General features: G+C 41.0%; 1 protein-coding gene across 1 annotated transcript; it reads right to left on the bottom strand.

The window, feature by feature from the left end:
• Positions 1–3248: 3248 nt before the first annotated feature.
• Positions 3249–26971, bottom strand: ift172 (intraflagellar transport 172). The gene is made up of 48 exons (XM_076155138.1): positions 26809–26971; positions 26043–26186; positions 25778–25890; positions 25577–25616; positions 25114–25179; positions 24942–25018; positions 24715–24802; positions 24335–24549; positions 24013–24136; positions 23818–23913; positions 23542–23703; positions 23396–23449; positions 23048–23151; positions 21449–21534; positions 20965–21077; positions 19456–19623; positions 19211–19347; positions 18258–18365; positions 17622–17706; positions 17049–17141; positions 16752–16829; positions 15874–16122; positions 15485–15563; positions 15131–15251; positions 14615–14759; positions 14037–14126; positions 13734–13831; positions 13060–13195; positions 12486–12602; positions 11670–11812; positions 11183–11276; positions 10974–11038; positions 10336–10516; positions 10067–10176; positions 8772–8901; positions 8416–8514; positions 8028–8137; positions 7680–7743; positions 7460–7546; positions 7070–7186; positions 6793–6903; positions 6575–6694; positions 5811–5906; positions 5590–5649; positions 5257–5352; positions 4362–4515; positions 4190–4281; positions 3249–3989 (listed from the first exon to the last, which is right to left on the bottom strand). The coding sequence occupies exons 1-48, from the start codon at positions 26845–26847 to the stop codon at positions 3900–3902; spliced, it is 5244 nt and encodes a 1747-aa protein (XP_076011253.1). The 5' UTR covers positions 26848–26971; the 3' UTR covers positions 3249–3899.
• Positions 26972–27025: the final 54 nt, after the last annotated feature.

Genomic DNA, 27025 nt, shown 5'->3' with positions numbered 1-27025 from the left:
CGCTGCAATGTATCAGATTACATCAGCGTCTGAATCTGTGAGTAAGCACTTTGTGGCAGAACCACTTTAATTCAGCCTCCAGTCTGCATGGAAGACAACACGCACAAATTGTGATATGAGCTGCGAGACTGCCTACTTTCCCCTCAGTACATCTGACTGATGGGTGTTGAGATTGGAAAACATCTGAAACCTATGAGAACTGAAGTGTCTCTCTATATGTGAAAAATAAAATCATTAACTCAGAAAATGAGGTTTTACAGTGTAGGGTGGTATTAACAACTATAGGAGGTGATGATGTATCCAGGTATGTATATCAAACATTTCCATTTACCCACTTTCTGACGACCTTCTTTTTGTCCCCTGTAATTTGGTTTGAGGCAATTCTGCAAAGATTTATGAGTTTGAGTATAAGGCAGGCACGTGTGAGCACCATTTTAAGCCCCCGAATGACAAATAGGACACCCATTTGGTCTCCTGGACAAAATGACCACAAGTTCATCATTTGGGACGGGGTATTTGATTTCTGTCATTAGCCAAACTATGAATAAGTGTTATTGTGTTTTAAGTCTGAAAATGTACTTAACAATTTAATTATCATAGTAAAATATCAACCAAATAATGCACCCATATTCAGTTACATTCCTAATAGAATCACAAATCAGAGAGGAGACAGTAAGTGTAGATTTTCCTTCTCTTTTATGTTCTAAAACTGCTAAGGCCTCCTGATGCTGATTATTACTGTACATTACTAACAAGAGTATTAGGGTGAGACTAATCTCTACCTCTTGAAGAGAACATCTCAACATTTTCCATGTTAATATCAGAATTTTCAAGAGGATGAATGTGACACACACTCTCTCTCTCTCTCGCTCTCCTCATCCTTACAGTGCGGATGAACATGTCGAGTTTCTCTTTCGAGCTTTCAAGAGTCATGGAGTGGAGAGCGAGGCACCACATAGGCCGAGTTATCACTTACTAATGTATTTCATCCAAACACGTAGGCTGCTGTATTGATTGCGGATGCTCCTTTGCCAGGAAAACAGGCTGCGTATACTGCAAGCACACACAGGAGAATGTATAGAAGAGTAGCGCAGTATAAATATACTGAGAGAATTTCACAGGCTGCAGTTAAACAGTCAAGGCATCATTCAGATGAATACAATAAATAAAATAATGTAGACTTAAAAATACATCATGTTATATATACTTGGTTAGGGATTTATTAATTAATTTGACATGAAACTGACTGTTTGTTCAACATTCTATTCATTCCATGCAATGTGACCTATTTTTGACTGAACCCCAAACTGATGATTAATGTGAAGCAAAGGACAACCCGTTTTAATTTAATGAATTTTAGTAGCAGATTTACATTTAATGACATTTCATTTATGCGCTGTGATTTGATAATTTGTATTTAAATGTATTTGTGTAAGCCTTTTTGGCTGATATCAATTATTTCGGGCTGGGCAGAGAATCATTTGCTTGATTATGGGGGAAATCTGGAATAATTAGTAAAACTGTAGTTATGGATTACAGGATAATCTTTTACGGCTATGTGGATGGTAATTGAATTTTTCTTGATTGTTTTCCTTGCACTTTCTCACGGTTGCATTTTATCTGTTTTTGCTCTCTGTGACTAAATGTACAATAATAACTGAATTTAATAAAGTAATGAGTCATTTATTTCCTGTTTCTTATTCTGTCTATGCTATATGCTGCCGTTATTTAATAATGTTTGGTTCAGCATAAGAATGAAGTGAGGATAGAAAATCAGAGCTGTGGAAAGCGGAATAAATCTTTTTTTATTCTTTATATTAAATAAGGATTCATTGATGATTTAGAAAATTAATCAGGAACAAGATTTTAAGGCATAACTTTGATTAAAATAAACTAAATCAAAGCACAACCTACAAAATCTGTTGATACCGACATTTCTGTGAATGAACATTTCTACCTAAAGTACACACTGTCCTAGTCTGATTCAATGTATGTAATTGTGTGTAGAACACAATGATGGAGGCCTTTCTTTGATCTAAGTATAAAAGCTAAAAACAATCCGCAAATGCAATGCATGTTCCCAGGTTGTAATGCAAATTGGAGATTCATTTTACCATTTTAAAGTAAATTTTGTGCTTAAAACCGTAGTACTACTTGAGCTCCGATGTGTACCTTATATATATTGGATTTGCCTCTTGGATTTGCTGTAACCTAACATCACAATATACCCACTGCAGCTTACCAACATCATGCTCTACTTGACAAACCTCTTGAAGATAAGCACCTAATCTATTTACTTTGCTTAGTCTGCCCACAGAAACAAACGTACCTAATGAAACTAATGAATCTAACCAATTTAATGAACCTTTTCCACCCTGTGGCACTAAAATATCAAATCCATAATGAACACCATCCAATCTTGGGGATTTAATCCACCTAATGTAGCTAATTTACATAATGCAGCTACACAGTCTAATTCATCTGATGAACCTCATGAACGTAATGAAGCTAATAACCTGTCTAATGAAGTTCATCTACCTAATGGACCTAATAAAGCCAATATCTGCTGTGTTCAGCCTCTTGTGTTAAATAGTACAGCCACAGTGCGTTCCTTCAAGCCCTCAAACCACAAATCAGTTCCTCAAAGTACCAATCCAACCTTACGCATACTTTATTTATACCCATCAGTTTAGGGAAATTGATGTCCTGAAATGAGTCAAATCTGTGCACTCCAATTAATCCTCAAATCCTCTCAAATTTAGAAGTGGATGTTATGGCTCATACATCCTATATATTCGTATTTTGATCTCTGATAAATGGACATACTTCAGGTTTTAGCATTCTTGTAATTTTACTTTTATTCATCCTATATTTGCCTTAAAATGGTGATTGAAACCTTGATGTGTCTACAAAGCCTAACCCACTGGAAGCCCCAAGCAGATCACTACACTGCACTACAATCAAGAAGAGAATTGTTCAGCTTATTCAATCTGATATCACAAGATTCTAGAACATTCTTCCACACTTACTTGTTGCGTGAGCCATTTTGAGTCCTTGACCTTTTCTCTGTCATCAACCAACAAGGCCTTGAAAATAAACACAAAGAATGTGAGCAGAGTAAACAGGGGAAGTAATTAGATAAAGGGAATAAACTACTTACTGGGTACGTAGTTGTTGATATTGGATGAGAAACACACAATTGTGAATTAAAAACAACACTTGATATGCTTCAAAATGATTAACTTTAATAAAGAAAATACATTCTATTTGAAACGAATCAAGGCATTGCCAGGGATATCGGCTTTTGGAATGCCCAAACACATAACTCAGAGAGTCCAGATGAAATAGCAGTTAAGTTAAGTTAAGTATTGAGTATCGCCTGATGGAAACCTTTGGCTTTTATTCAGCGCTGCCATCCTGAGAGAAAATCCTTCTTCTATCCGTCATTGTGGAGTGTGAGGGATGACACGGGCGGATGAACGAGACAACGCATTGGAGCAGAGGAATGTGTTTCCATGGTGACACCTGGGGATCAACTGACCAGTCGGAGGCTGTTTAACGCCAAAAATAGCATTTTGTGTATCCTGTCGCCCAGGTCTGCCGATGATGGTGATCTCAAAATAGTCATCAAACAGTACGAGTTACTGAAGGAAAACTGGTCCATTTAGATTCACACTACTAATATTTAGTGTCTTAAAAGGATTGGAGTGTGAAAATGTGCATCACCAACACAACACATTTCCTAATAAATTCACTCATAACCACTTCAAAAAATAAAAAAGGGAGAAAAGAGAAAAAAGGGCATGGACAGATGGATTAATATGTCAAAACTTGAGGTGAAGATGGAATGAGTAATAAACTGAGAAGACAGAGGAAGGCTGTAGAGTTGTGTGCGTGTGTCAGTGGAAGGAGAAGCCAGAGGTGGGCAGTCCACCACACCACCCTCTGATGAACTCCAGGACGTCCTGACACTCTGGACTGTGAGTGGTCTGAAGGAGGAGAGGGACACACACAAAATCCAACCGTGAGGCAAGCTGAACAGACAAGGAGGCACACAAGGCACCACTAGAAGATATTAGAATAGAAGTTAAGGTGATTGTTTCAATGTGGAAATATTTGAATATGTAATATGTTTTGTATTTGTACTTTACTGTGAAGACAGTACTTGATTCATTTAGTAAATTCTCACCTTTGTAGTCACAACGAATTTGTTCCAGTCGTCCTTAATAGCTGCCTTTTCCACTGAAGCGAACTCAATCTTATTCCTCAGCACAGGGTAGCCTGGAGGACGAAGGACCTCCAGTAAGGGATATACTATAATTGTGTGTGTGTGTGTGTTGTGTGTGTTGTGTATGTATTACCGGTCAGGATGCAGGGCAGGGAGCAGATGCCAGTATTGGCAGCAAGCAGCGAAGCTTCATACGAGTTCCTCTCGTCACTCGGCAGAACCTGTTCCAAGCGGCGGTCCATGGACACCGTGAGCACCCAATCACGGATCTGCTCTCTTTGGGTGTCCTGACACATACACACGTACGGTCAGGACACTGTATTCACCTAGAACCGTAATCTAACCCTTGTACAAAATGTTTTATTTGTGCCTTTCATTTAAAAGAAATCCGCAAAACAGGGTGATCTTACTACGTTAAAGAAAGTGAAACAAATTCTTGTATCTGGATCCAAATCTAAAGCAGCGGCATCATAGTTTGGGGAATTTTTTGGAACCTTCAATGTCCTACAGATACATTCCCGCTGGGTAAAGTGGGCTGAACACAGGGTGCTGCAGTATGAGAGAGAGTGAAGATGGCGATGAAGGAGATCAGCTGTGTAATGACTTGATATTATATCTGAAGCTGAAAGCTGCTATGAGCTCCATTTCTTATTTTTATGACATCCGAGATGAAAGGCACCAATTGGAACAGATTTGATTTGTAACACAACACCTATATTGGCTGCATTTATCTCTCTCATCACCGTGTGGGTGCTGCTTAGGTGGAAAGGAACTAAGTATGTTTACTCCAGTACTGTTCACTTATGAGGTTCAATTCTGAGCTACATTCCACTTATACTGCACTTATTTATGCATTTATTTAAGGACTCGCTTGAAACGCATACTTTCAGCAATAATATGCTATAAAAAAGGCTTGAAAAAGTCATAAAAAGCATAGAAAGTTAAGTATTTGAGCATCTCTTCCACCACTTGTGCGTTGTGAAAAGGTGTGTGTGTGTGTGTGTGTGTTTGCAAAGGTATCGTCTTACTGTGACACTGTGTTTGGTGGGAACTGGAATGTCAAAGGGAATGTCGGTGTCCACAAAGTCTGAGTGGTCCAGTGAATCCAGGTTACCCTCAATGACCTGGCAAGACACACACACACACACACACACACACACACACACACACACACACACACACACACACACACACACACACACACACACACACACACACACACACACACACACACACACACACACACACACACACACACACACACACACACACACACACACACACACACACAGTTATATACAACTCTATATAGTGGAGCATAAAAATTCCTTCTTTTAGAGATGAGCTCTTAGTTCACTCACATCACACAGATCCAGGAGGTGGTTGAGGAAGATGAAAGCCATGTTCTCCCAGCCAATCGCCTGCCAGAATGAGCAAAAGCAGATATAATCTAGCACTCGTCTACTCTTTGAATTTCCTTTCCTCTCCATTCCTCTGCAGAAATTGAATCAGTGAAGTGGCAAATCTAAACTTGAGCGTGGCGCACAGTGCAGTTGTGCCTGCTTCCTGTTTGTGTACCCACCCTGCAGGCAACGCCGGCCTCGTAGAACGCTTTGTCAGCTGGGACCACCTCAGTGTGACGCAGGAGAGACACGGACAGTTTGGCTGCCAGACTGGCCTGAAAACCAGTTGCAAAAAAACAGCAGATGGAAAGCAGTCAGATAAACACATGCACTCTACACCAACCACTCCCTGTCTTGAAAAAATGTATATATATGAAAAAACTCAAGGATCAAACGTACAATCTTTCCTTGTCTGCTCTTCTTGCCTTTTATTATTATTGAAATCCTTAGGCTGATATATGCACTGTATTTCTATGCATGTTAATTTCAATAGTAACATAATGATAGAGCATAACGTGTAACTCCCCAAACATTTATCTGAATCCGATCAACTGATGGTATTATTTGTGAAATGAAAACCAGTAGAATAAGGAATCCAGATACCAACTCAACTTGGATGTCACTTCACAAGAACACTTTGCAAGGGTAGCTTCATGAATTCTGACCCCTACCCAGAATGGAAATGAGCTAGGATTTAATATTTCTGCTGGAAGTAATAAAATTCCTCCAACTGCCTTGATTTGAGCTCAGTGATTATTACTTACGACGTTCCAGAGACACCCAAGGCTCTGTGTGAGGACAACTAGGCCCCCTGTGTTTTGGAACTCTCCTCATATGTTATATATGTAGTTAGGATGTCGACAGAGTGTGTGTGTGTGTGTGTGTGTGTGTGTGTGTGTGTGTGTGTGTGTGTGTGTGTGTGTGTGTGTGCGCGTGCACGTACCAGCTGCTCAACCCCATTAGCTGCAGATCTCGTGGCGTAGTAGTGAGCAATCAGCAGCATCAGTTCAAACTCCTTGTGAACTGGCGAGTTGCCCTCAGCAGACTTTGACACGTTCTCACACTGAAATCACACACAAACACACACACACACTCAATGAAGGCAATCATGCACAATTATTTGACATTATTCACATGTAATTTGAGGATAATTTGCTTCACCAGCTGCAGCAGAAAGTTGCGGAGGTCGGCCCACATGCGGTAAGACTGCGGTCCCTCGGTCCCAGGCAGGTTAATCTGGTCCACGAACAGACGCTTGTAGATGTTGAAGTTCTGAGCGAAAAGAGACGAAGAGAGTAGAGATAAAAGGTGTGTGTATTAGGTAGGGGTTAGTATTAGGACAACCTATGATAATGATGGTTTACATGCAGGTTATCTGGCAGTGTCCACCCAATTCTACATGACATGGGGACTTGAAAGTGTGTGTGTATGTACGTACCTGCGGATTAGGTGGAGCCCCATGCTGTACATAGAGCTGCAGGGCCTTCACTGTGTCTCCTTCCTTGATGAGGTGTGTGGCATACAGAGCGACGTACTTGTGCAGGATCTTAAAATTCTGACAAAAATAAAGACTTTTTAAAACCCCTGAGAAGGATCCAGCATACCTCAGAGTACAGCATAAGCAGTATCGTCCTAGTTTCCAAACATCACCCCCTTGTTGCTTGTTACCAGAGGCAGTAGCAAAGACAGAATGAACTTTTAATTCATGCTGCTTCACTCATTCAAACTTTAGAATTCCCCACTACAACCAGCAGGACAGAAAAACTCCACATTACCGTTCAGTGTGAGAAAGGAGAACAGATCGTTATTGTTGTCATGCATTATGTACCTGTTTAGACGCTGTTTCCAGACATTTGTCCCACTGTCCTCTCTCTGCATACATGTCCAAAGCTGCCATGACATCTACACCCACTAGCTACACACAAACATACACAAACACAGATGTTAATTTAGTGGGACAAATCCAAGGATGTATTACTCAGACATGAAATCATGGGAATACTAGAAAACACAGAAATGTGACAACGTGGATCTTCACAGCTACTTACAGATTCCACTTTGCCTTGGTTTTTGAGATGGTCTTTGTATTTCTTGTGAACGTATTCCTCATACCTGCCCAGAAAAAGTACATGAGCTATGGGTGAAAGCAGTATAAAGTACTTCAATTATTCTAAATTGCTGCCAATTCCTTGTATCCATTCTATCCCACTCAAAAACCCCATGCTGTAGTGAAACTGAACAAATTCTTCAAAGTTGTATACTTATATGAATGGGAAAGTATTTGAAACATTATTTCTAACGTACAGTAATCTAAAGATTTAAACCAAAAACCCATACCTGATGATGTTTGTGTACAAAATAAAAGAGTCTGTGTGTGTGCTTGTGTGTGTAAAAACCTTGGCTCCAGTTCCTTGGCGACTCTCTTCGCTTTATTCCACTCTTCGCCCACAATAAACACGTCAATAGCCTCCTTAATGAGGTCCAGGGCGAGGAAAAGCTCTGCGGCCTGGATCATTGCAAGGGTAGACACAACGGGAGAGAACGTTTGAGGAATGACGAGACTGAAAACAGGAGGGTGACACATTCAATTTGCTCGAAAGCTTTCAGATTACATGAACAGAAAACATCTCGCTCTGTTTGGAGTGTTTTTATGTAGAGTGCACTGTGAAGGCTTTCACCAGTATTGTTTAGAACAAAAGATGAAAATAAGAGAATTTGTATTTGATCGGGTAAAATCAAGGGTGTGTGTGAATCCATGCATGGTGTGTGTGCGAGTTCACCCACTGCATTGTATTTCTTGAGCTGTGAGAGTCGTGGTCCCACCACCTGGATCACCTCCACGGCTCGTTCTCGACTAAGGAACTTCGTGGACAGCTCTGCTGCCTGGAAACACACACATAAACACCAACTATAAAAACTAACTCTACCAGAAGTGAAGTAGACATGTCTTTTCCTCTTCTCTTTTGGTAATTTCCTCTAGTTTTCTCTTAATTTGTAACCCTATGTTCCCCCGGGCACTTGCATTCTTTTTAAATGCCAACTCTGGTGAGAGACCTAAGTGGAAAACAGTGTGCTCACACCTCAGTAACCTGGTGTGAAGATGCCAGGCAGTCAAGAGTTGATTCAGCTGCAGCGTTTACCTTCAACCAGCATTTCTCCAGCAGGGCTGTGTTGGGGTCGTCCTTCACTTTCAGGTAAGACTCTACGGCCCGGGAATAGTCCCCCAGCTGCTCCCATTTTTTGGCCTGTTCCAGCAGGCCCTCCACGCCCCTGGGCGCACAAGCAAACACAAAAGCATGAAAGGAGGCACCCATCAAACTGGAAATATTATGTTATGCATGTATGTCTGTGTGTTATGGCTGTAACATATGGTCAAAAATACATTAAGTACTATTTTACAGGACAGTTCCCGGTTTGGTTTGATAACACCGACTCTCAAAGCGGGGTAAACAGTCTGATTTTGGCTTCAGCTGATTTAAGAACCATCTGATGCTATGACTGCAGGGAACAAGTTGGAATAATGTACAAAAATATCCTTTTAGCTTACCCATCAGTGATATTAAAGCCATATTCAGACTCGAGCTAAAGTCTGTTAACAAAATAAAATTCAACCAAGGCTTTTAGATGCCTCTAAGAAAGAGGCTGCAGTGCATTTGAACTGAACACTAAGAGGGAATAATTTACTGTTTTTTTAATTCCCAGCTTTCCCTCGTTCTTGTCTATCGTTCCCTTTTGATGTTTCCTCCTACACCTCATTAAAAAACGGAGAAGAAGGAGAAAAGAGCGGAGATCTGGAGCTTCCTGCTGCCGGTTTTCTGATTAATGAGCTCGGCCTTGTTGGGTGTTTCAATTTGGGGAGGAAAAAGCTGTTGCCGTGTTTTAATGAAGCATCAAACTGATTCTGAGACTAGATTATACTGCTGGTGTAATGGTACTGCTTGTAAAATGTTTTTGGTCGATATTGGGGTTTAATTCTGTTATTCAAAGGGATTCCCAATATAATATTCACCTTCCCACAAATATTGTATCTTATCTATGATTATAAGTTAAGTTCATAAAGGTCGATAATGCTACAATAATTACTGCCTGTGTTGCCAAGACTACTATTTTATTATTTTATTTATTGCTGAATGAGCTTTAGATCAAGCAAAAGCTCACAGCGGTTTTGAACATGGGTGAGGAGGGTGGAGACATAGAGAGACACAGTGACCAGGAAAAGCGCTCGACTTTGCAAGACCCTTCCCTCTCTTTCTCTCTCTTGCATGTCTAATATATAGTCAAATCATGTTTATTTCATCATGTTTCCTGGCACCTTCTTTTGCTTTCTATTTAGTACCATTTTTATCCTGTGTTCTTAGGATGTTTCACACACCAGGACCAAAGCTGAAAATGGATGGACTAAAAATAGAGAAATGGCGAAAAGCTAAAGACTCACTGAACTCCCTTTTTGGCGCTCTCCTTCTCGTACTCTTCTTGGAGCAGGGAGAGTTTGCCGGGGAGGTACTCCTTACAGATTCGCATGGCATCGGTCCACATCTCCACATCCTGACACACACAGACATTGATCAACACATTCAGTTTGATAAGCCATTTCAGATGTATGTGACTAAACTAAATGCAACAATACAATCAACACTATTTGTGATCATATTTATTATTTCCAAATATCACTTTAATTGGATTTATTTCGCCGCCACAAATTACCTTGTAGTATTTAACAGCCAGTTCGGGTCTCTGGGCGCGGAGCAGGAAAGCCTCCGCCTGCTGGAAATTTTTCTGTTCAAAGCAGAACTTGGCTTGGCCGACCAGAACCTCAGAGACGCTCTCTGGATCGTGGCCCTCAGCCACCCGCTGTGCACTGTCCCAGTCTGTGTTGTGGACATACCTAGAATAGAACATGTAAACACATAAGCATGCACACAAAAAGCAATTTTCTCAAACATTTATCGTGTATATTTTCATTAATAATCTCTTATTATATCTTATCTCTTAGAGTTCTGTGTTTGGTAATGAAGATATAGATAGCTAAGAAACTAGAAGAAGAACCGTGAGGGATGAACATGATTATCAAGTTAGTTTTAATAGAGTAGGGAAATTAAATAAACTTTCTGGCTGTCTGGAACATGATAAGTTGTAATGAGATAAAACTGCAAGGTCACCATTAAAGTCATATCCTGTACCAACACAATGGAAATCACTAACAGGAATGAACACTGTTATTACTGAGTTTAATTAAAAATTCAATTTCTGCCTGATGTGTCACCCAACTTATATGTAATAATGCACAGCTAAACTGTTTGTATGCTGCTGTGGTTTACAATAATCACGTCTCTTCCACTCACATAAGCACAGCCTCCTTGGGCTTTCCTGCTTTGATGAACTCAACCTCTGCCTCAGCAAACTTTCCCTGGAAAAAAGTAAATGTGGCAGAATTCACGGTCAGAACTATATAACTAACATGTGGGTTCTCAGACAAAGGAGACCATTATGAGTGACAGGAGCATTGAGAAGAAGTAGATATAAAACACATGTAAGAATGTGACAGACCCACCTGATCTTCCAAGTGAAGGGCATGTTTAAAGTGAATGTCAGGAATCTTCTGTTTACATGAGAGACGGGCCAGGTCAAAGGCAAAGTCGAAGGAGCTGCACAAGGAAAGGAAGGAAATCATATCGAGCAAAAAAAAAAAGATTGACCTACTGCACAATTGCTGCATAGATTACTGAAAATAGAAGTTATATTACTTTTGACTTTTAACCATTTCCAACAAAAGTGGATTCTTTATTCTGTAATGCGATAAGAGGACATGCCAACATTTGCAGGGATTCTTGAACGAAAAAGATTCAACCACAAATGGCTTAAATTAGGATTATGATATCTGCAAACAAATACAACACCAGACAGTAGAATATTCTTTTAAGATGATTGGTCAACTACAAAGCAAGACTGGGCACAGCCTTATTACTTTACAATATTGCATCGCCTGGATAACTCAGAATCTTAAGTCTGTCTAAGTTATTTGTTGTGATGTTTCTCACAAGTTGTCTGCAGCAAATTCCACAGCATATTCCAGGAGGCCAAACTTGTTGAGCAGCTTGACAGCAGCGTCTCCTCCTAGGCTCCTTGCCCACAGGTAAGCCACCTGCTTCTGGGCAACAGGGCCTCCTTGGATCTTAGCCACCTGACGCACACACACACAAACAGAATAACAGGATAGTGAGCACAATGGTTGCACTTTTTACCCTAACCATGTTTGTGGCAGCGGTTTACCCAAGATCACTGAGTGTATGAAACTATGATGTAATCGAATGCCAGACAAGTTAAAAACTGTCGATACATTATCTACAAAAGAGGTTTGACAGATGAGATGACCCATTACCCAACAAAATAAATGGAAATATGAGTCCTGGTTAATTCAGTTATTTATGAACCAGCATTATATGTTTTAAGTTTATTCGTCATTTGCACAGTACAACACAGGGTCATACTGTACATTGAAATTCGTTGTGATGTAGCAGCAACAACAGCAGCATATTGAAATTTGAATTGTGTGCAATTTGTGCAAAGTACTAAGCATTAAAGAAAATGGAATAAAAGTGCAGACCACACTATACAACAGAATAAAAAATGTATATACAGACTATAAGAAATAAATAAATCTTAAGTCGCATGAGTGCAATGAAATGTCTATGTTGACTTAACACAATAATTACAGAAATCCATGGCATGAAAATATGAAGGTATCTGGTGTTTAAAGGATGCAACCTCAACACTAACCTACGTGTTATTTTTGCTCAAAAGTGTTCTGGCATAGACGGTATAAAACCAACACAAAACAATATGACCTTACGTACCCGGTATGCATCCTCCCACATGTTATTGACTCTGTACATGTGGACTGCAGCCTTCCACTCTTCAGCCTCCATGAAGTGGTACTCTGCCTCTGAGAACCTGGATTCAGCCTCCAGCTCCTACAAAACACACAGCAGGCATCAGGTACATCACTATTCAGTACTGAATAGCTGTGCGGAAAGAGGAAGGAATAAATATATATAAATGTTTTGGAAGAATGTTTTATTATGAGCATATAAATTAGAAAACACAGGCGCTCATTTAGAATAAGAATAGAGCATTAACCAAATTTGTTGTCAGCATGCATTTTCTTTGTGGAAAGATATGGACAATAATGACTACAAAGCAACCATGACCTGACCAAAGGGGTTATAAGCCATGGTGAATGCAATTAAAATCTAAGTCAGAGCCAATGATGAGTCATGCAGGAATCGGGAATCTGGATTTAAATAATATAAATAAGAAAAAACATGCACAGATAAAGTGAGTCTCTGCCTTCTGATGAGGTCCTATTTTGGAGATCTGAAACCAAAATGATTGCTGTCTCTGTTGCAGCTCAAACTTGGCCAGGTGTACCTTGGCCAGGTGGTGGTGAGTCTCTGCCAGCAGGCTGGGGTGGTGTTTGGCCACCAAACGAATGACATCATCAAACATCCGATTCTTCTTATACATGGTGATGGCGAGGTCTGGCTGTGACACTGTTGCAAACAGCCTGTGTGAAACACACACACACACACACACACACACACACACGCACGCGCACACACGAGCACACACGAGCACACACAAGCACACACAAGCACACACACGCACACACATGCACACACACACATAGAACTGAGATGTGTTGTAACATCTTGCATTAATCAACTTGTGTTCCGCAGAAAGTCAATTCAAACCAGGTTCTGGAATTACTACGTCAACAACCATCCTTATTGTTATTGCCCCTCATTTTTATAATTGATAACAGTTTGTGCGTGTGCGTGCGTGCGTCTGGTGTCCATGCGTGTGTGTTTGTGAGTGAGTGTTGAAAATTAAGGTTCTCAGCTACAGAAATCCATCCATTGAGACACAACAATGGGTTCTAAAATGCCTTGAACGGTTCATTTGGGGATGAGTAATTTACTCCTGAAACATGTCATCTCCATTGTTTCTTTCTTCAGTCACTTTAAATGACACCATGTAGTGACTAGTCTGAATTATAGCCAGAGTCATGGGAGTCGTATACTGTCGCTCTTTTCTCACTTTACCTTTCAGCCTCCTTGAGCTTCCCATCTATCTCCAGTTCTTGAGCTTTGCTGATGTACAGAGCTGAAACCTCTTCCCCCGTCATACACTTCACTGCCAACTGGAAACAAAAACACAATCAAAGCTAAATGTGTGTAATGTGTGATGTTAAGTTTCTGGTCTGTCCATACATTACATATACTGTATGTGTGTGTGTGTGTGTGTGTGTGTGTGTGTGTGTGTGTGTGTGTGTGTGTGTGTGTGTGTGTGTGTGTGTGTGTGTGTGTGTGTGTGTGTGTGTGTGTGTGTCAGTAGTCAGCACAAACCTTATAAGCGTCCTCCCAGCATCCTGCTGTGGTGTACATGTCGATGGCATCTTTAATGTGGCCTCCTTTCACAAACAGTTGCTCTGCCACCTACAGGCCATTCAAACACACAAGATAAACACAATCTGAATATCACATGGTCACAGTCTGTACAACCGTATACTTCCTGTGCTATCACATTGGCTGAAATTCATGTATGTAGGAAGTAAAGTGTGTGTGTCTGGCATTTGTGCACATGTTTAAATCACTGCATATGAACAAATGAACTGAGCCTTGTCTACCTTTCTGGTTGACCTTACTGTTTACATACACTTAGAAACTCCTGCAACATTAAAGCTTCATCCTGTTGACTAGTCAATGAATTCCATAAATAAGTTGAATTGCACAAAATGTAAAACATAAAGTCAACAGCCCGGCAGTATGTCCAATAATATTCAGATCAGCTGATGATCTGTAATCTAGAAACATCTGCTGTTTCCCAGTGAATGAAACTGTGCCAAAACACAAGTTATACAGTTGGCCATGCATATGTATGCCTACTCTTCACCTCCCTCTCTACAACCCTGCTCCTCTCTCACCTCATAGTCTTTCACAGAGGCATAATGCTGAGCGATCTTCACATAGTATTTCCCTGCTGATGAATCCTCCTGCAACTCCAGGATGTGGACAGCTTTCTTCCATTGCCGAGCTCCAACGGCCGCCTCTATGGCTTTAATGGAGCATCTAGAAAGGGGTCAAGAGAGGAGAGTATGTCAGCATATATATGTGTGTGCGTGTGTGTGTTAGTCTTATTAATGTTAATGGTAATACGCAGAGAAAGAATTGACAGGCAACAAAATTGTAATGACAGTTGTCCGTTGAAAGCCTTTGAAAGCCCACCTGAATCCAATTGAAGTCTATAAGTTTAATGCTCAAAGTATGTCACTTAAAAGGACCAACTTTGAAGAAAAAGGGATAAAAAAGCTGGCAGATGGCAGAATATATAACCGCATATCGGTCCAACTCTACCATCATCCCCTCTCTCGGATCTTTGCTTTATTACAGCTACATTATGTTCATTTCTTCATTCTGCATCAGTCCCCTAAACTACATACCCAGCCTCAATAAAGTGGTTGATGGCAGCATCCATCTGTTTTTGCTGGACTAGATAGTCTCCCCAGGCCTCCTCCAGTTTCACCACCTCGGCAGGGAAGGCGAGACGAGCCAGTTCCACCGCTAAAGGAAACAGGAAACAGAAATGCTATATCTGGATATCTACCGGGTCGATGCACTTAACAACAAATTCCAGCTGTTCTCATGTTTGACACGTCACTTTGAATTTTTTTTATCTGAAATCAGAAGTAATGCATATTTCTCAAAATACTGTAAACATACAATTGTTGTTGTCATCAAGTCTACTGAAGGTTAAAACAGTTATATTCATGCTTACTATCCCTCCGTTGATTTACCTTTGGTGAAGGCACTCCCTCTACGGTAGCACTCCAAAGCTTTCTGGTTGTTTCTGATCTTCTCATAAAGGTCCCCTGCCTGGACAGAAGAGTTAGATACATTAATTTACTGTGGCAAACGCACACAACAGGACCATTTGTGCCAGCCATTGATATCACAGTGAATCTTCCCACCTTTAGCGAAGCAATTAATTGTTTTTGGCTTCTTTGTAATGGTTATCTTATAAAAGATAAGGCTGTGCACCCCCCAAAACAGAAAATAGGCAATCACAAGCTTCAGTGAAAAGCAAACAAATGAAGCCATAAATCAGCCAAGAAAAACATATACTCAAGAAATGGAATGATTTAGGATGTATTTTATGGCCCATAGACTGAACAGAGTCCCTCACCCTCTCATAGAACTCTCCTTTAATGAGACTCGCAGCGATACGGCTCACAGTGTCACTGTTGTTGGTGATCTCCGGCCGGCTGATGGCCAGGCGGGCGGCCTTAGCGGGAAGCCCGGCCTTCAGGTAGAGGTTGATGGCGCCTTGGTAATCTCCCTGGTTCTCCTTCACTTCACCGGCCTTCTCTTCCTGATTTGTCACCATTAACCACTGGTAATAGTTCCCACGCAGGCCGTCCAGCTCAGGGTGGCCCTTGAATTATTTTGTGAGGGGGGAAGGTGATGTTTACATGAATTAAATAGGATTAAATCAATCACAGTTACCGCCTGTACATTGGAAAAGTTGAAGTAACAAGCGCAAGTTAATTTGACTTTCCCCGAGTTCCCTTTCACTTCATAAGTATTCCACCTTTTCATTCCTATCATTCATTCCTATGGAGACATTTTCACGGACAGCAGTGGTTATGGCTGTCGGATCAATCTTTCAAACTCTGTGTCAACCACGGACCATCGACTTTAACAGGAAGTTAAGACCTAAGATGCCTCATGAGTTTCTAAAGCAATTAGGACTAATTTACGGCCTGTCAGGTCCAATCAAGATATTGACACAGACGCAAATCTGAACATTTACAGGCTTTAGAAGGGCTCAGGTCTGTTTGGTGTCTTCCTATTAGTGTGAAAAGTCTCACTAAGAAAACAGCGGCTAAATGCCTGCAACACGGAAAAGCAACTTTGTACAGAACGACGAGTGATTTAACTTATTGACCATTGCTACAGTGTCTGTGTTCTATTTTGTCCTAGTTATGTGTCCTTTGGGGATAAATAAAGTTTAATTTAAACGTGATAAACTGCCTTGACTCTCCCCGGTAAGGTCATTATTACCTTGGCTTCAGCTACAGCAATGCAGTCGTCCCACATGTGAAGCTCTTGGTAGATCTCTATTGCCTCATCGATTGCATTCTGTAATGAAAATTGGACATCAAAATATTAATGAATATAGTGATTGGCTAATCTTTTTTGTGTCTTATGTGACAAACACATCAATACAGAGGTACCTATAACTTTCACCATTATCATGTAACCCTTTATCTATGTGGGAATATCATCCGGTCAGTGATTCAATTGGTGAGCACAATGTAACTTACAGAATGTTTGATTTGCGATACAATGCTCACTAACCTGCTCCACGTAGTGCATCTCCGCCAGTTTAAAGTTCTTATCTAGCAAGGCCAAACGGGCTTGGACTTGGAAGAACACTGTCCCATCTCCTCCCTGGTCAACAAATACAACCACAGACAAATACAGACAAACATGGACTTTACTGTGTTGTTGTGATAATACAAGAACACAGGTGCAATTTTAGGAGAGTTAGGTCATTTGTGATAGAATTTGTGACAAAGCTGTGACAAAGTTAGTCACTTTGTTCGTCACAAATTATGATTCAGAGTATTCTTTTCTTGTGGGTTTAGTAGCTTGATCTGCTTAGCGTCGATAAATGCACAAGTTACTGTCACATAACCACAGGACGTACAATCTGTGCACAGAACACTGTTGATCTAGCGGTCTAACGCAGAAAGAACACCTGACACACTGAGCTCAACGTGCCTCTTGTCAAAACTGACTGCCCTCTTAGGTAGTGTTACTGCGCATTCAAATATTGACACATTAGCAGACATACTGTTGTCAATATCAGCATCAAAAACATCTATAAACTATAAACTGTATCAGAGTGGAGATTCATCAGAAACACACCGTTTCCTCTGATATCTTGTCGGCAATGTCGTTTGTTTGATGGAGGAAATGAACAGTTGAGACATCCCCCAAGGCAGCAAAACACCTTCACAAGGAGGGTGGGGAGGAGGGAGAGGGAGAGAGAGATGGGGAAAATAGAAACAGTAGAATACCCAGTTGTAAGCAACACATATAAATTGGAAGGAACAGGTGATAATACTTAGCAAGGTGACATATAGTGTATAAAAGCTTTGGGATTAGCTTCTGAGGATTCAGTGAAAATGTGATTTAACATGCAGCTACTTTATTACTGAGTCTGTCTGAACAGTTGCACTTCATTAATGAACAATGCATGAAAAAAAGTTGAGAGCTCCTTCTGTCTGATTCTCCCCTACTTACCTCCTTCATTAATATTACCCACAAAACAGTTCCCTCTCCCGATTTCATGACATATGCAACTAAATTTGATGCATAATGAACAGTGGGTGCATTATTGATAACTGAGAATGCAAATCTGAAAAGAGACAGAAATTAAAAATGGAAAGAGTGAAGAGTATGTGTGTGTGTGTGTGTGTGTGTGTGTGTGTGTGTGTGTGTGTGTGTGTGTGTGTGTGTGTGTGTGTGTGTGTGTGTGTGTGTGTGTGTGTGTGAATTCACCTTTCAGCAATGTGCAGCTGGCGTGCCTCTACAACCAGCTTGCTGAGCGTCTTCCACATTGCTTCAGTCTCTGGCGACATCTCCAGAGTCTCGAGGAATGCTGTGGCTCTACAAAACACACACACAAACACACACATTTCAGCATTCTTTAACAATGCAGTTACTGAATGACACAGGAAAAATACAAATTTCTCAAAAGCTTCTCTGTTGAGACTGAAAAGTGGATTGCTCCCCCCCAACATTTGCAGGGGAGCAGCTTCTTCTGGACTCACTTTAATCTTAGAAATAGGCACGATTCAGTTCCTTGGACATATGGACACACTGAAAGGCTTAACATCTCCCAGCTGAACAAGAGGTACTTAATCATAGGATGGAGATAATGATTATGATGATTTGTTTGAAACGGGAGATTGTCTATTTGCAGAGATTTGTAGAGTTCTGTAAATCTATAGCAGTACCTGGGTTGGCCATTGAAAGGCGCTTTAGGAAAGGGGAAGTGATTAGATGAGGATGAGTCCAAACCAAGAGGAAGGGCTTTGCTTTGCTTTGCACCTGGCATGAAAAGAAGCGTTTACCAGGGAGCAAACATGGGTTGAGAGGTTTGATTCGCACAGATACTGACATTGCTCAAAACACCTAAATTGAAGTTTTTTTTGTGGAGAAAAATGTTGATTGTGAGTTTTTATCTGCTTACTTAAGAAGTTGTGAGCAACTGTGAATGAATGGATGAGATTAAAGCATCAGGTTCCCCTAGAAAAAATATACTGTTATGATGTTATCTGCCAGAATGAGCTCGGTATAAGAAAATATAAAGACTACTCCTCAGACTTGTAAGTGCAAATTGAGAGTGAAAGGCGACAAGAACACAGACAGATTGATAGATGAAACTTGACATTAAAGATGTAATCAGCCAAACTGCATTACATCCATCATACTATGCCACCTACACGTACCTGTCATAATCCCCATCATCAACAGCAGTTCCAAACTCAATGAGGCCTTCATCCAGTGTGTACGTTACAGTGTTGACACCCTCTGTCACAAGTACATCTGTCTTTCCATCAGCTCTCCCTAGGTCCACAATGTCTCCCTGAGGAAGAGAGGCATAGGCAAGTTTAAACAGTATAGTAGACTATTTTGGAATTCGATGAACATTTTAGTATTTAAATATATTCTATAGAACCACTCAAAGTCTCACCTTGATTGGGAACATGGTGATGCTCTCGGGGCTGTCGATACTGTACCAAATACAGAGACTTCCCCTGGTTTGAGCAACTACTACGTCACTGTCAGGCACCCACTGGACATAGGAGCAGAAATTGAGCAGTGTGTTCTTTGTGGCACTCTCTATGTCATACAGATGGAGCTGGAGAAGGAACGAGAGACAGAGAGACAGTCAATTAGTACTACCGCTATTGTTACTTTGATCTTCAGTGACACAACATTTGACAAATGGGCCAGGTGTTCGACTGAAATTCTGTCAAGCCACAGGTGCAGGTAATTATTTCACCATCTGTATACAAGCAAAGCACAGCCAAACTACAGCCAAAAGTTAGACGCCACCAAGGGATTCCCAATTACCAGAGTTCTCCTTGTCGGTGCCTAAGGGCTGAAACATCAAACTGTTTCATTCGCCCGGGGCAACAACTGACAGCATGCCATTCTCGTGGCTGCACACAGCTGTGAATGTCAGCACTTCCAAGTGCAAACTAGGAACAACATTCATACCTACAGTACATGTTCCATATCTGCAGTGGGGGGGATACAATTTAAGTGTGTTTCTCCGGTTGATTTCAGGTTGTTTCGGTGGTAATATGGTATTACCAAGAAAAGGCGATGGCACAGGCTGAGAGAGGGGCTTATGCAGGGAGAGCGCATGACAGAATGATGCTTTTCAGTGATTGATGGAAAAGCTGAATATTTTCATCATGAGCAGAATATCTTTTATCATATTGTTTCTGATTAAACAACCCTTTTTTTGTAATTCCAGAAAAGTAAAGAAGAACACTAGGCAAACTCCGAGTTTTTCGATTTGCAGACCGAACCAGTGAGAATAAGTACTTATGAGTGTAAAAGGAAGATTACTTTCAGGAAAAGTAGATCAATAATATTATAGGACGATCCCAAATTCCTACATCCTTATTTATTGATCTGTTTTGAAACCTTGGCAATCCATTAATGCGCAATATCTCCACTTATAGATCCACTTCTACTCTCTCTTGCTGCCGTACTGGTGTGCACACTGCCTGAAAACATTGTTTTTTAAGACCGTGTTGACTCTACGCAGAAATACATGGTGTGTTTAGGGGGATAGAAACAGCTACAACTGCCCCAGTGTCCATGAAGTTGTCGGACAACAAGTCATATTTAATGCACATACAGCCACGTATAATTGGAAGCAACATACTGCTGGCTCCCGTCAAGGACTCAAATTCATAACAAAGTCAAAACAATCCTGGATAATCAGCAAGTGAAGGTGAAATAGATGAACTTTTAAGTGGGAAGACTTAAAGATTGCAGCCTGAAATCCTGCCATCACAAATAACAATATCTCAAACAGAATTACAAGTGTAATCGCCTAGCTAGCACTTTATTAATCACCATCTTATCTAGTATTTGCCCTCCCTTTCTTAGTGCCTCTAGGCCTCTTTCTCTCCCCCTGTTGCCATTCCTTCAATCCCTCAGGGTGCTGAGGTTTCATTCTCACCCGCAACTTCTTGTCCCTGAACAGCAATTTGCGTCCTGTTTCGTTGAGCTCCAGCCAGTCAATTTTGGAGTCGTGACTGATGGTTCCCAGACTGTAGCTTCCGGACAAATCCACTGGGGGGTGATGTCGGGGGTGGGGGTAGGGGGGAGATAGCAGACAGATTAGCTGAGCAGTGAAGGTATAAAATTTTGTGCCAGCGTGTGTAAAAGTGTTACTTAAGCGCACCAATATTCTGAGCTGAAACAAGTCTTTCAACATTTCACTTGAGGTTCCCCTGCTTAACTTTTTATCATTTTGGAAAATAAACTTTTCAGACTGATTGGATTCTAAAGACCAGTCTCAGCAAAACCAAAAAAAAAGTAACAGCAAAGGCAATTTGTAGTTAATGGGCTGGAACGAGACCTAAACACCAGCATGGGCCTTAAATAAAGTCAGCAATCAACAATTTTATCACCACACCTATAGAGAACAGCAGTGCTCTTACCAATAGCGATGGTCTTTAAGTCAATCAGATATGCCAGCTTCTTGTTGTCTTCAGCTCCTCTCTGCTTCCTCTCGTTCAGGCGGACACTAGTCACAAAAACACACCAAGGCTTTAAACCACAAACCAGCACATTCTTTTGTCTAAAGTAATACTGGTAAACCATTTTGAGTTCAGCCATTAATATTGGTGAAATTACCTACATAGAACTTGGAAAATAATGGAATTTTTCCCACATATAATTTCTGTTGCTCAGTGAAATACTTTTGACCACTTCAGCCTTATCAAAATGCCCTTTTCTCAGTTTTGTTACTGAATTGTTCCATTCATTAATTGATGACAGCATCATTTCAATAATTTTGCGAGAAACATAAACAATTGACTGGTGAAATGTCTCTGCGTGTCTTCTTAATTTGTTGGGTCTATTTGTATCTGGTGTTTATTCCTCAGAAGAAGAAGAGACAGAATCTTGTTTCAAACCAGACTTTTAGCCTGGTGAGTTCTACTGCCACAGTTTTTGGACGGAAAAGGACACATGGGTCTCTCCTCCTCTCCCTCCACATTGATAGAGGACCAAAAGCTTTGTCAGAAGTTCTTCACTTCAGTTTTGAACAATTCCCATCAGCTGAACTGTCTCAAGAGCTCGACATATTCTTCTTTGCATTCCTGTCAACATACATCAGATCCCAAGATGACCATGATCATTGTGTTGTGGCGCGATAGTGTTCAGCCAGAGGCGAGGAGCAGTCAGGGTTCTCTGAAAACCTGCTCGCCTCAACAGCTCGCTGCTATTAGTCAGTCACAGGCGGATCTCCACTCCTGACACTTAGACAGGGCTGGATACATTAGTGTGACTCTGTGCTGACTAGCAGGCTGAAAACACCAGGGCTCATCTCTAATCAAGGGGTTTGTTTCTCACTGACAGAGGGACGTTCAGCCTCTGTGCAGCCTTGCTAACTCACAATCTGGGGATCCTGCATAGCTCAGTATCTCCATCTAGGGGACAATGATGGAAACACACAGCTAATATGAAGTCAGGCCAAATCCAGTGGTCAGGGAATAGCTTTATGTGCGAGGACACATTCCAGATGCATGTGTACGCATCTCAGCCATTGAGTTACTTAAGTATTAACTGTTTAAGGTTAGTCTAATTTCTTTTCTTTTTTGGTTTATGTTCATTTCCTTAATTAATCCAACTTTTCTGATGTTTTCCAAAGTAGTTTAGTTGTAGAGCTTTAATGATCATTCTACAAGTAGCAAACAGATGCTGCTTTAAATGCAATACGTATTTCATTAATGTTTAGATATTACTTAAAAGTATTAAATTACTTATATTTTGGAGAAAGGAAATCTATAAATTATCTATAAATTAGGTAAATGTGGGACTTTTGTGATGAGCAGCTGCATGGCAACAAAGCCCTTTGATTATTGTACTGTATTGTTTTAATGTTGGCCTTTTGTCCATCTAACATCCACAGTGTAATGGCTTACATGTACAACAATAATATCAATAATCAAAGATATGGTGTCATTTCAAACCAGAAGTATTCTCAACACAGATTTCTATATGTATGTATAAGGATATGCAATTCTCCCACCTACCTGATGAGGTGAGGGTTCATAAATTCAGTCCGGACTGAGCCCAGGATCTCATTGTTATTATATTCCACCAGGCTCAGTTCCCCAGCATTAAAAATCATGCACACCTGAAAAACATGAAATACAGTAAGAAAATAAACAAAGTCGTACTCAACAGAAGCAGAATCATGTGGTGTAAGCTGGTGGAGGAGCAGTCTGAGACACATGCTGTGTAACTGTGTAGAATGGGAATGTTCCTCATATACTGAATATCATTCTCTTGTTATGAATCTCAAGTAAAGGCAAAAAACCAACAAAAGAGAAAATAGGCAGCACTCCCACTAAAGTGTTTGTTGCCGCTGAAGTACCTACTGTTTCATTTTCAAAGAAGAACTTTTCATTTCCCCCAGAACCAGGCCACGGCACCTAAAACACAGGCAACAGACTTTGTCTTTGGTGTCAAAACGAATAACAGCTACACATAAACAGAATACTTTTACGAGCAAAGTCCTTCCTACCTCACTAAGTTTATTCCTCTGCATGTCTCCCAGCAGAAGCGTATCAGAGGTATGAGCCACCAGGTAGCGATCCTTGCCCATGATCTTCACTTCTTCAATCTCGTAACCATAGTAGGACTTGAGAATCACCCTTGTTCCTGTGGAAAGGTTCTTCACTATCACCTGTGTGAGGAGGAAGAGGGAAGTAAGGTGGAGATGGATCAGTAAAATGACCAAATAAGAAATGACAATGGAAAACAGCAAATGGGAAGCATCATTAGGCGTATAGCAGACTACCTGGCTCAGGCCAACATATGTCATCTCAAATTTGTTCTTATAGATGGTCCTCCTCAGGCAGCAATCAAAAAGCTCCACTCCTCCACACAGAGTCCCCTGTCAAACAAACACACACACATAGACAGAGTGATGATAGTGTCATGTGCCCCAGCAAACTGTAGTTGATTGAGGTATTTGATCAGAGGGTGTATTTACAGCACAGAGGCGAGATCCGTCTTTCTTCCAGGCCAAACTGGTGACGGTGTAGATGTTAGGAATCTCTTTAGGTTTGGCTTCATCCCACATGCCCCTCCTCGGAGCCCAGTTAAACACCCGCAACCTGGATAAAATATCAGTAAAGAAAGCTAAACAAATCATCTTGACACAATAAAGACAATTATCTAACCACTTTTCGGCTTTCTTGTCCAACTGACAATGTGTGTACATCACTGATCTGCAAAGAGATGACTGCCCTCTGCTGTCATTTAAGAAAAGTGCAACTGGATCCAAATTATTTGTATTATTATTATATACTGACCGGTCATAGCTGCCGAACACCACCGACTGCCCGCTGGGACTTGTAGTTGCTGTGGTGAACTCCTTCTCTGTTCGATCGCGGCTGTAGTCAAAGGTTTGCAGGAGTTGACCCTCTCTGCCATAGGCCACCACCTTCTTATCACAGCCGCCCACCATGATGCTGTTTGCACCCCAAGCCAGGGCATAGGGTGGGCATGGGTGCACCAGCAGCTTACCCTGAATCAGAGGGTGTGTATGTGTGTGTGTTGGGCAGGTAAAAGAAAAGAATAAAATAATTAGAATATAGAAGATGCTGGGAGGTGTACATGGATGCTTGTTTTGCACCTATATGATACATAATGTACCAAGGCTATCAGGTTGTGTATGTGATGATGTGAGTACCTGAGACTCCCCCGAGCCTTCATCATCGAAGAAGTAACGCACCACCGTCCCATCAGCATGGCCAGACAGAATGCCTTTACCTGAAACACTGACAAAGCACACACACCATGTTACAAATATACATTCAGCGAAACAAAGGGTTAATGTGATTGCCTACCTGAGATGACAACAAAGTGTTGAGACAAAAAAGCATGAAAACAAACAAATACTGACTAAAAAAGACTCACTTAGATGCCAGGGAGACAACGTAGTCTACGTCATAGATGTTTGATGACTTGTTGGTCTGAGTATTGGCGAGTCGAACCTGCATACGGAAAAGGAGAAGCTCATTTCATTTAAATGTATTTAAAGTGTGGGATGTGTTTCTTTGGTAGCAGCAGGTACAGATTGGTGACTTACCTTGCCATCAGCTAATCCATAGACAATAGAATTCTCCGCAGGCCAAAGCAAGCAAGTCACAGCACTCTGCGTATATGGGAAAGAAAATGGGATCATCAGGGCGTTGAGGATTGATAGATCTGCATTACAAAGATTTTCCTTCCTACTGGGTAAAGGTCAAACGTAGGACTCTCATCTAACACAACTATAAGACCTTTTGACACATGTTTATGATAATTATAATACATCTTAGATAACCTTTCAGGCTTAGATGGGCGATGTAAACAGTGTGCTACTCGACCTTGCCAATGATCTTTGAAATGAACATTTGTTGTTCTATTAATAGCAGAATGTGGGACTGAATGATTAAATGCTGTAAACATCAATGTTTCTGAAAAATGCACCAAACTGTAAATCATTTCCATCTATCATTCATCATTATCATCCTTCATCTATCAATTTGTTACTCTTCATCTCTACTTACCGTCTGAACAAATTTGTTGCAAATGGCTTTCTTATCGCCCCTGGGAGAGAAGATAAAACTGTCAGTCTGGGTGCACGCAAACACACGCGCACACACACACACACACACAGAGAGACACAGAGAGAGACACAGAGAGAGGGACACACACACACACACACACACCGAAATGAAACATATCAAAAGGAAATAAAGAGTCAGTACCAATCTTCTCCTATTCTGTAGACAAAGATGATGTTGTCCGATTGGCCGATGGCGATCTTAGTGGAGTCCGGGGAGAAGGCCAGGTCGTTTACAACATAGCTGTGTTTGCCATACTGAAAAAATAAGATTGTATAAGGTTCGTTTTCTGGAAATATATTCAAATTTCATGACAGATAATGGAGGCTGCTCAGTTTTCCTTGTGTAAGGACATCCAGTGCGGTCAGTGGTGTTGATTACAGTGAAGATGGTTGTTTTCTTCTCTTACCTTGGGGTCCAGGGGCTTGGTGGAGAACTTGTCCCTCCTCTCTCCTTGCTCGTCATACAGCAGCACCACTCTGTCCACTGTGCAAACGGCGAACTTGGTGTGATTTGGTGCCCAGGCCATGCACGTCACTTTGACAGCACTCTCCTGCCAAAACAAGACAAGTAAAGAGCCGAGAGTGAGGAACTGCCATCAACTGACACCTGCTGATTGACACAGGAACCATGTTAGCCGCTCAGGGGTGTGTGTGATACATTCAAATAGTGCTGCTTAATAGTTCGCTTATTTTCCACATCATATTCAATCACAACTGCATTCTGTCTGAACGTTTTAAAACATGTATAAAAGGTTTAACAAATATGTACTTCGACTTTTATTAGCCCCCATGCTAACTAGCCAAACATTCCGCTCGCTGTGCTAGTGACAAAAACGGGGCGCGTACTCAATGTTACATTCAGTTTTAAGGTGAACAATAATTACTCTTACATACGAATTGTGACTGCAACCGTGGCGTTATTACTTTAAAGCCAAACAGAATAACTAACACACAGGTTAAACTATTAACTTCTTAGCCAAATCCACTTGCTTTCCGCTCTTAAACGTAAAGCATTTTCAAAGATTAGGGATTTAGCAAGTAAAGTAGCAGTAATGGTGAAAGCTTTGTGCTATAAATCGAGATCTTCACTTATACATGGGATCATTCTAGTCAGACTATGTTGCGTTGAAGATGTTGAAGCTAACGTTAGCTAAGCTAAGACAACAAACATACCTGTGGCGTTAAAAGTGTCTTCAGGTGCTTCAGCTGCATGTTTGCGACTCGTCGACAGACCCGTACAGGGAACGATGTTACTGAAGCGGATATATACAGCCAATTTCTACATTATTATCATAGTGTTGAGCGGCTCCAAACTAGCAGGGAGGACATCTTTGAAGTAAACATAACACGATCTCCTTAGTTACCGGCTAGCGGTGCGGTGGAGGACCCA

The sequence above is a fragment of the Genypterus blacodes genome, unplaced genomic scaffold (genome assembly GCF_046128005.1).
Source record: "Genypterus blacodes isolate CSIRO-AG114 ecotype Tasmania unplaced genomic scaffold, CSIRO-AGI_Gbla_v1 ptg000064l_1, whole genome shotgun sequence".
NCBI lineage: Eukaryota > Metazoa > Chordata > Actinopteri > Ophidiiformes > Ophidiidae > Genypterus > Genypterus blacodes.
The sequence above is the reverse complement of the archived record's forward strand: the minus strand, read 5'-3'. Positions and strand labels throughout refer to the sequence as shown.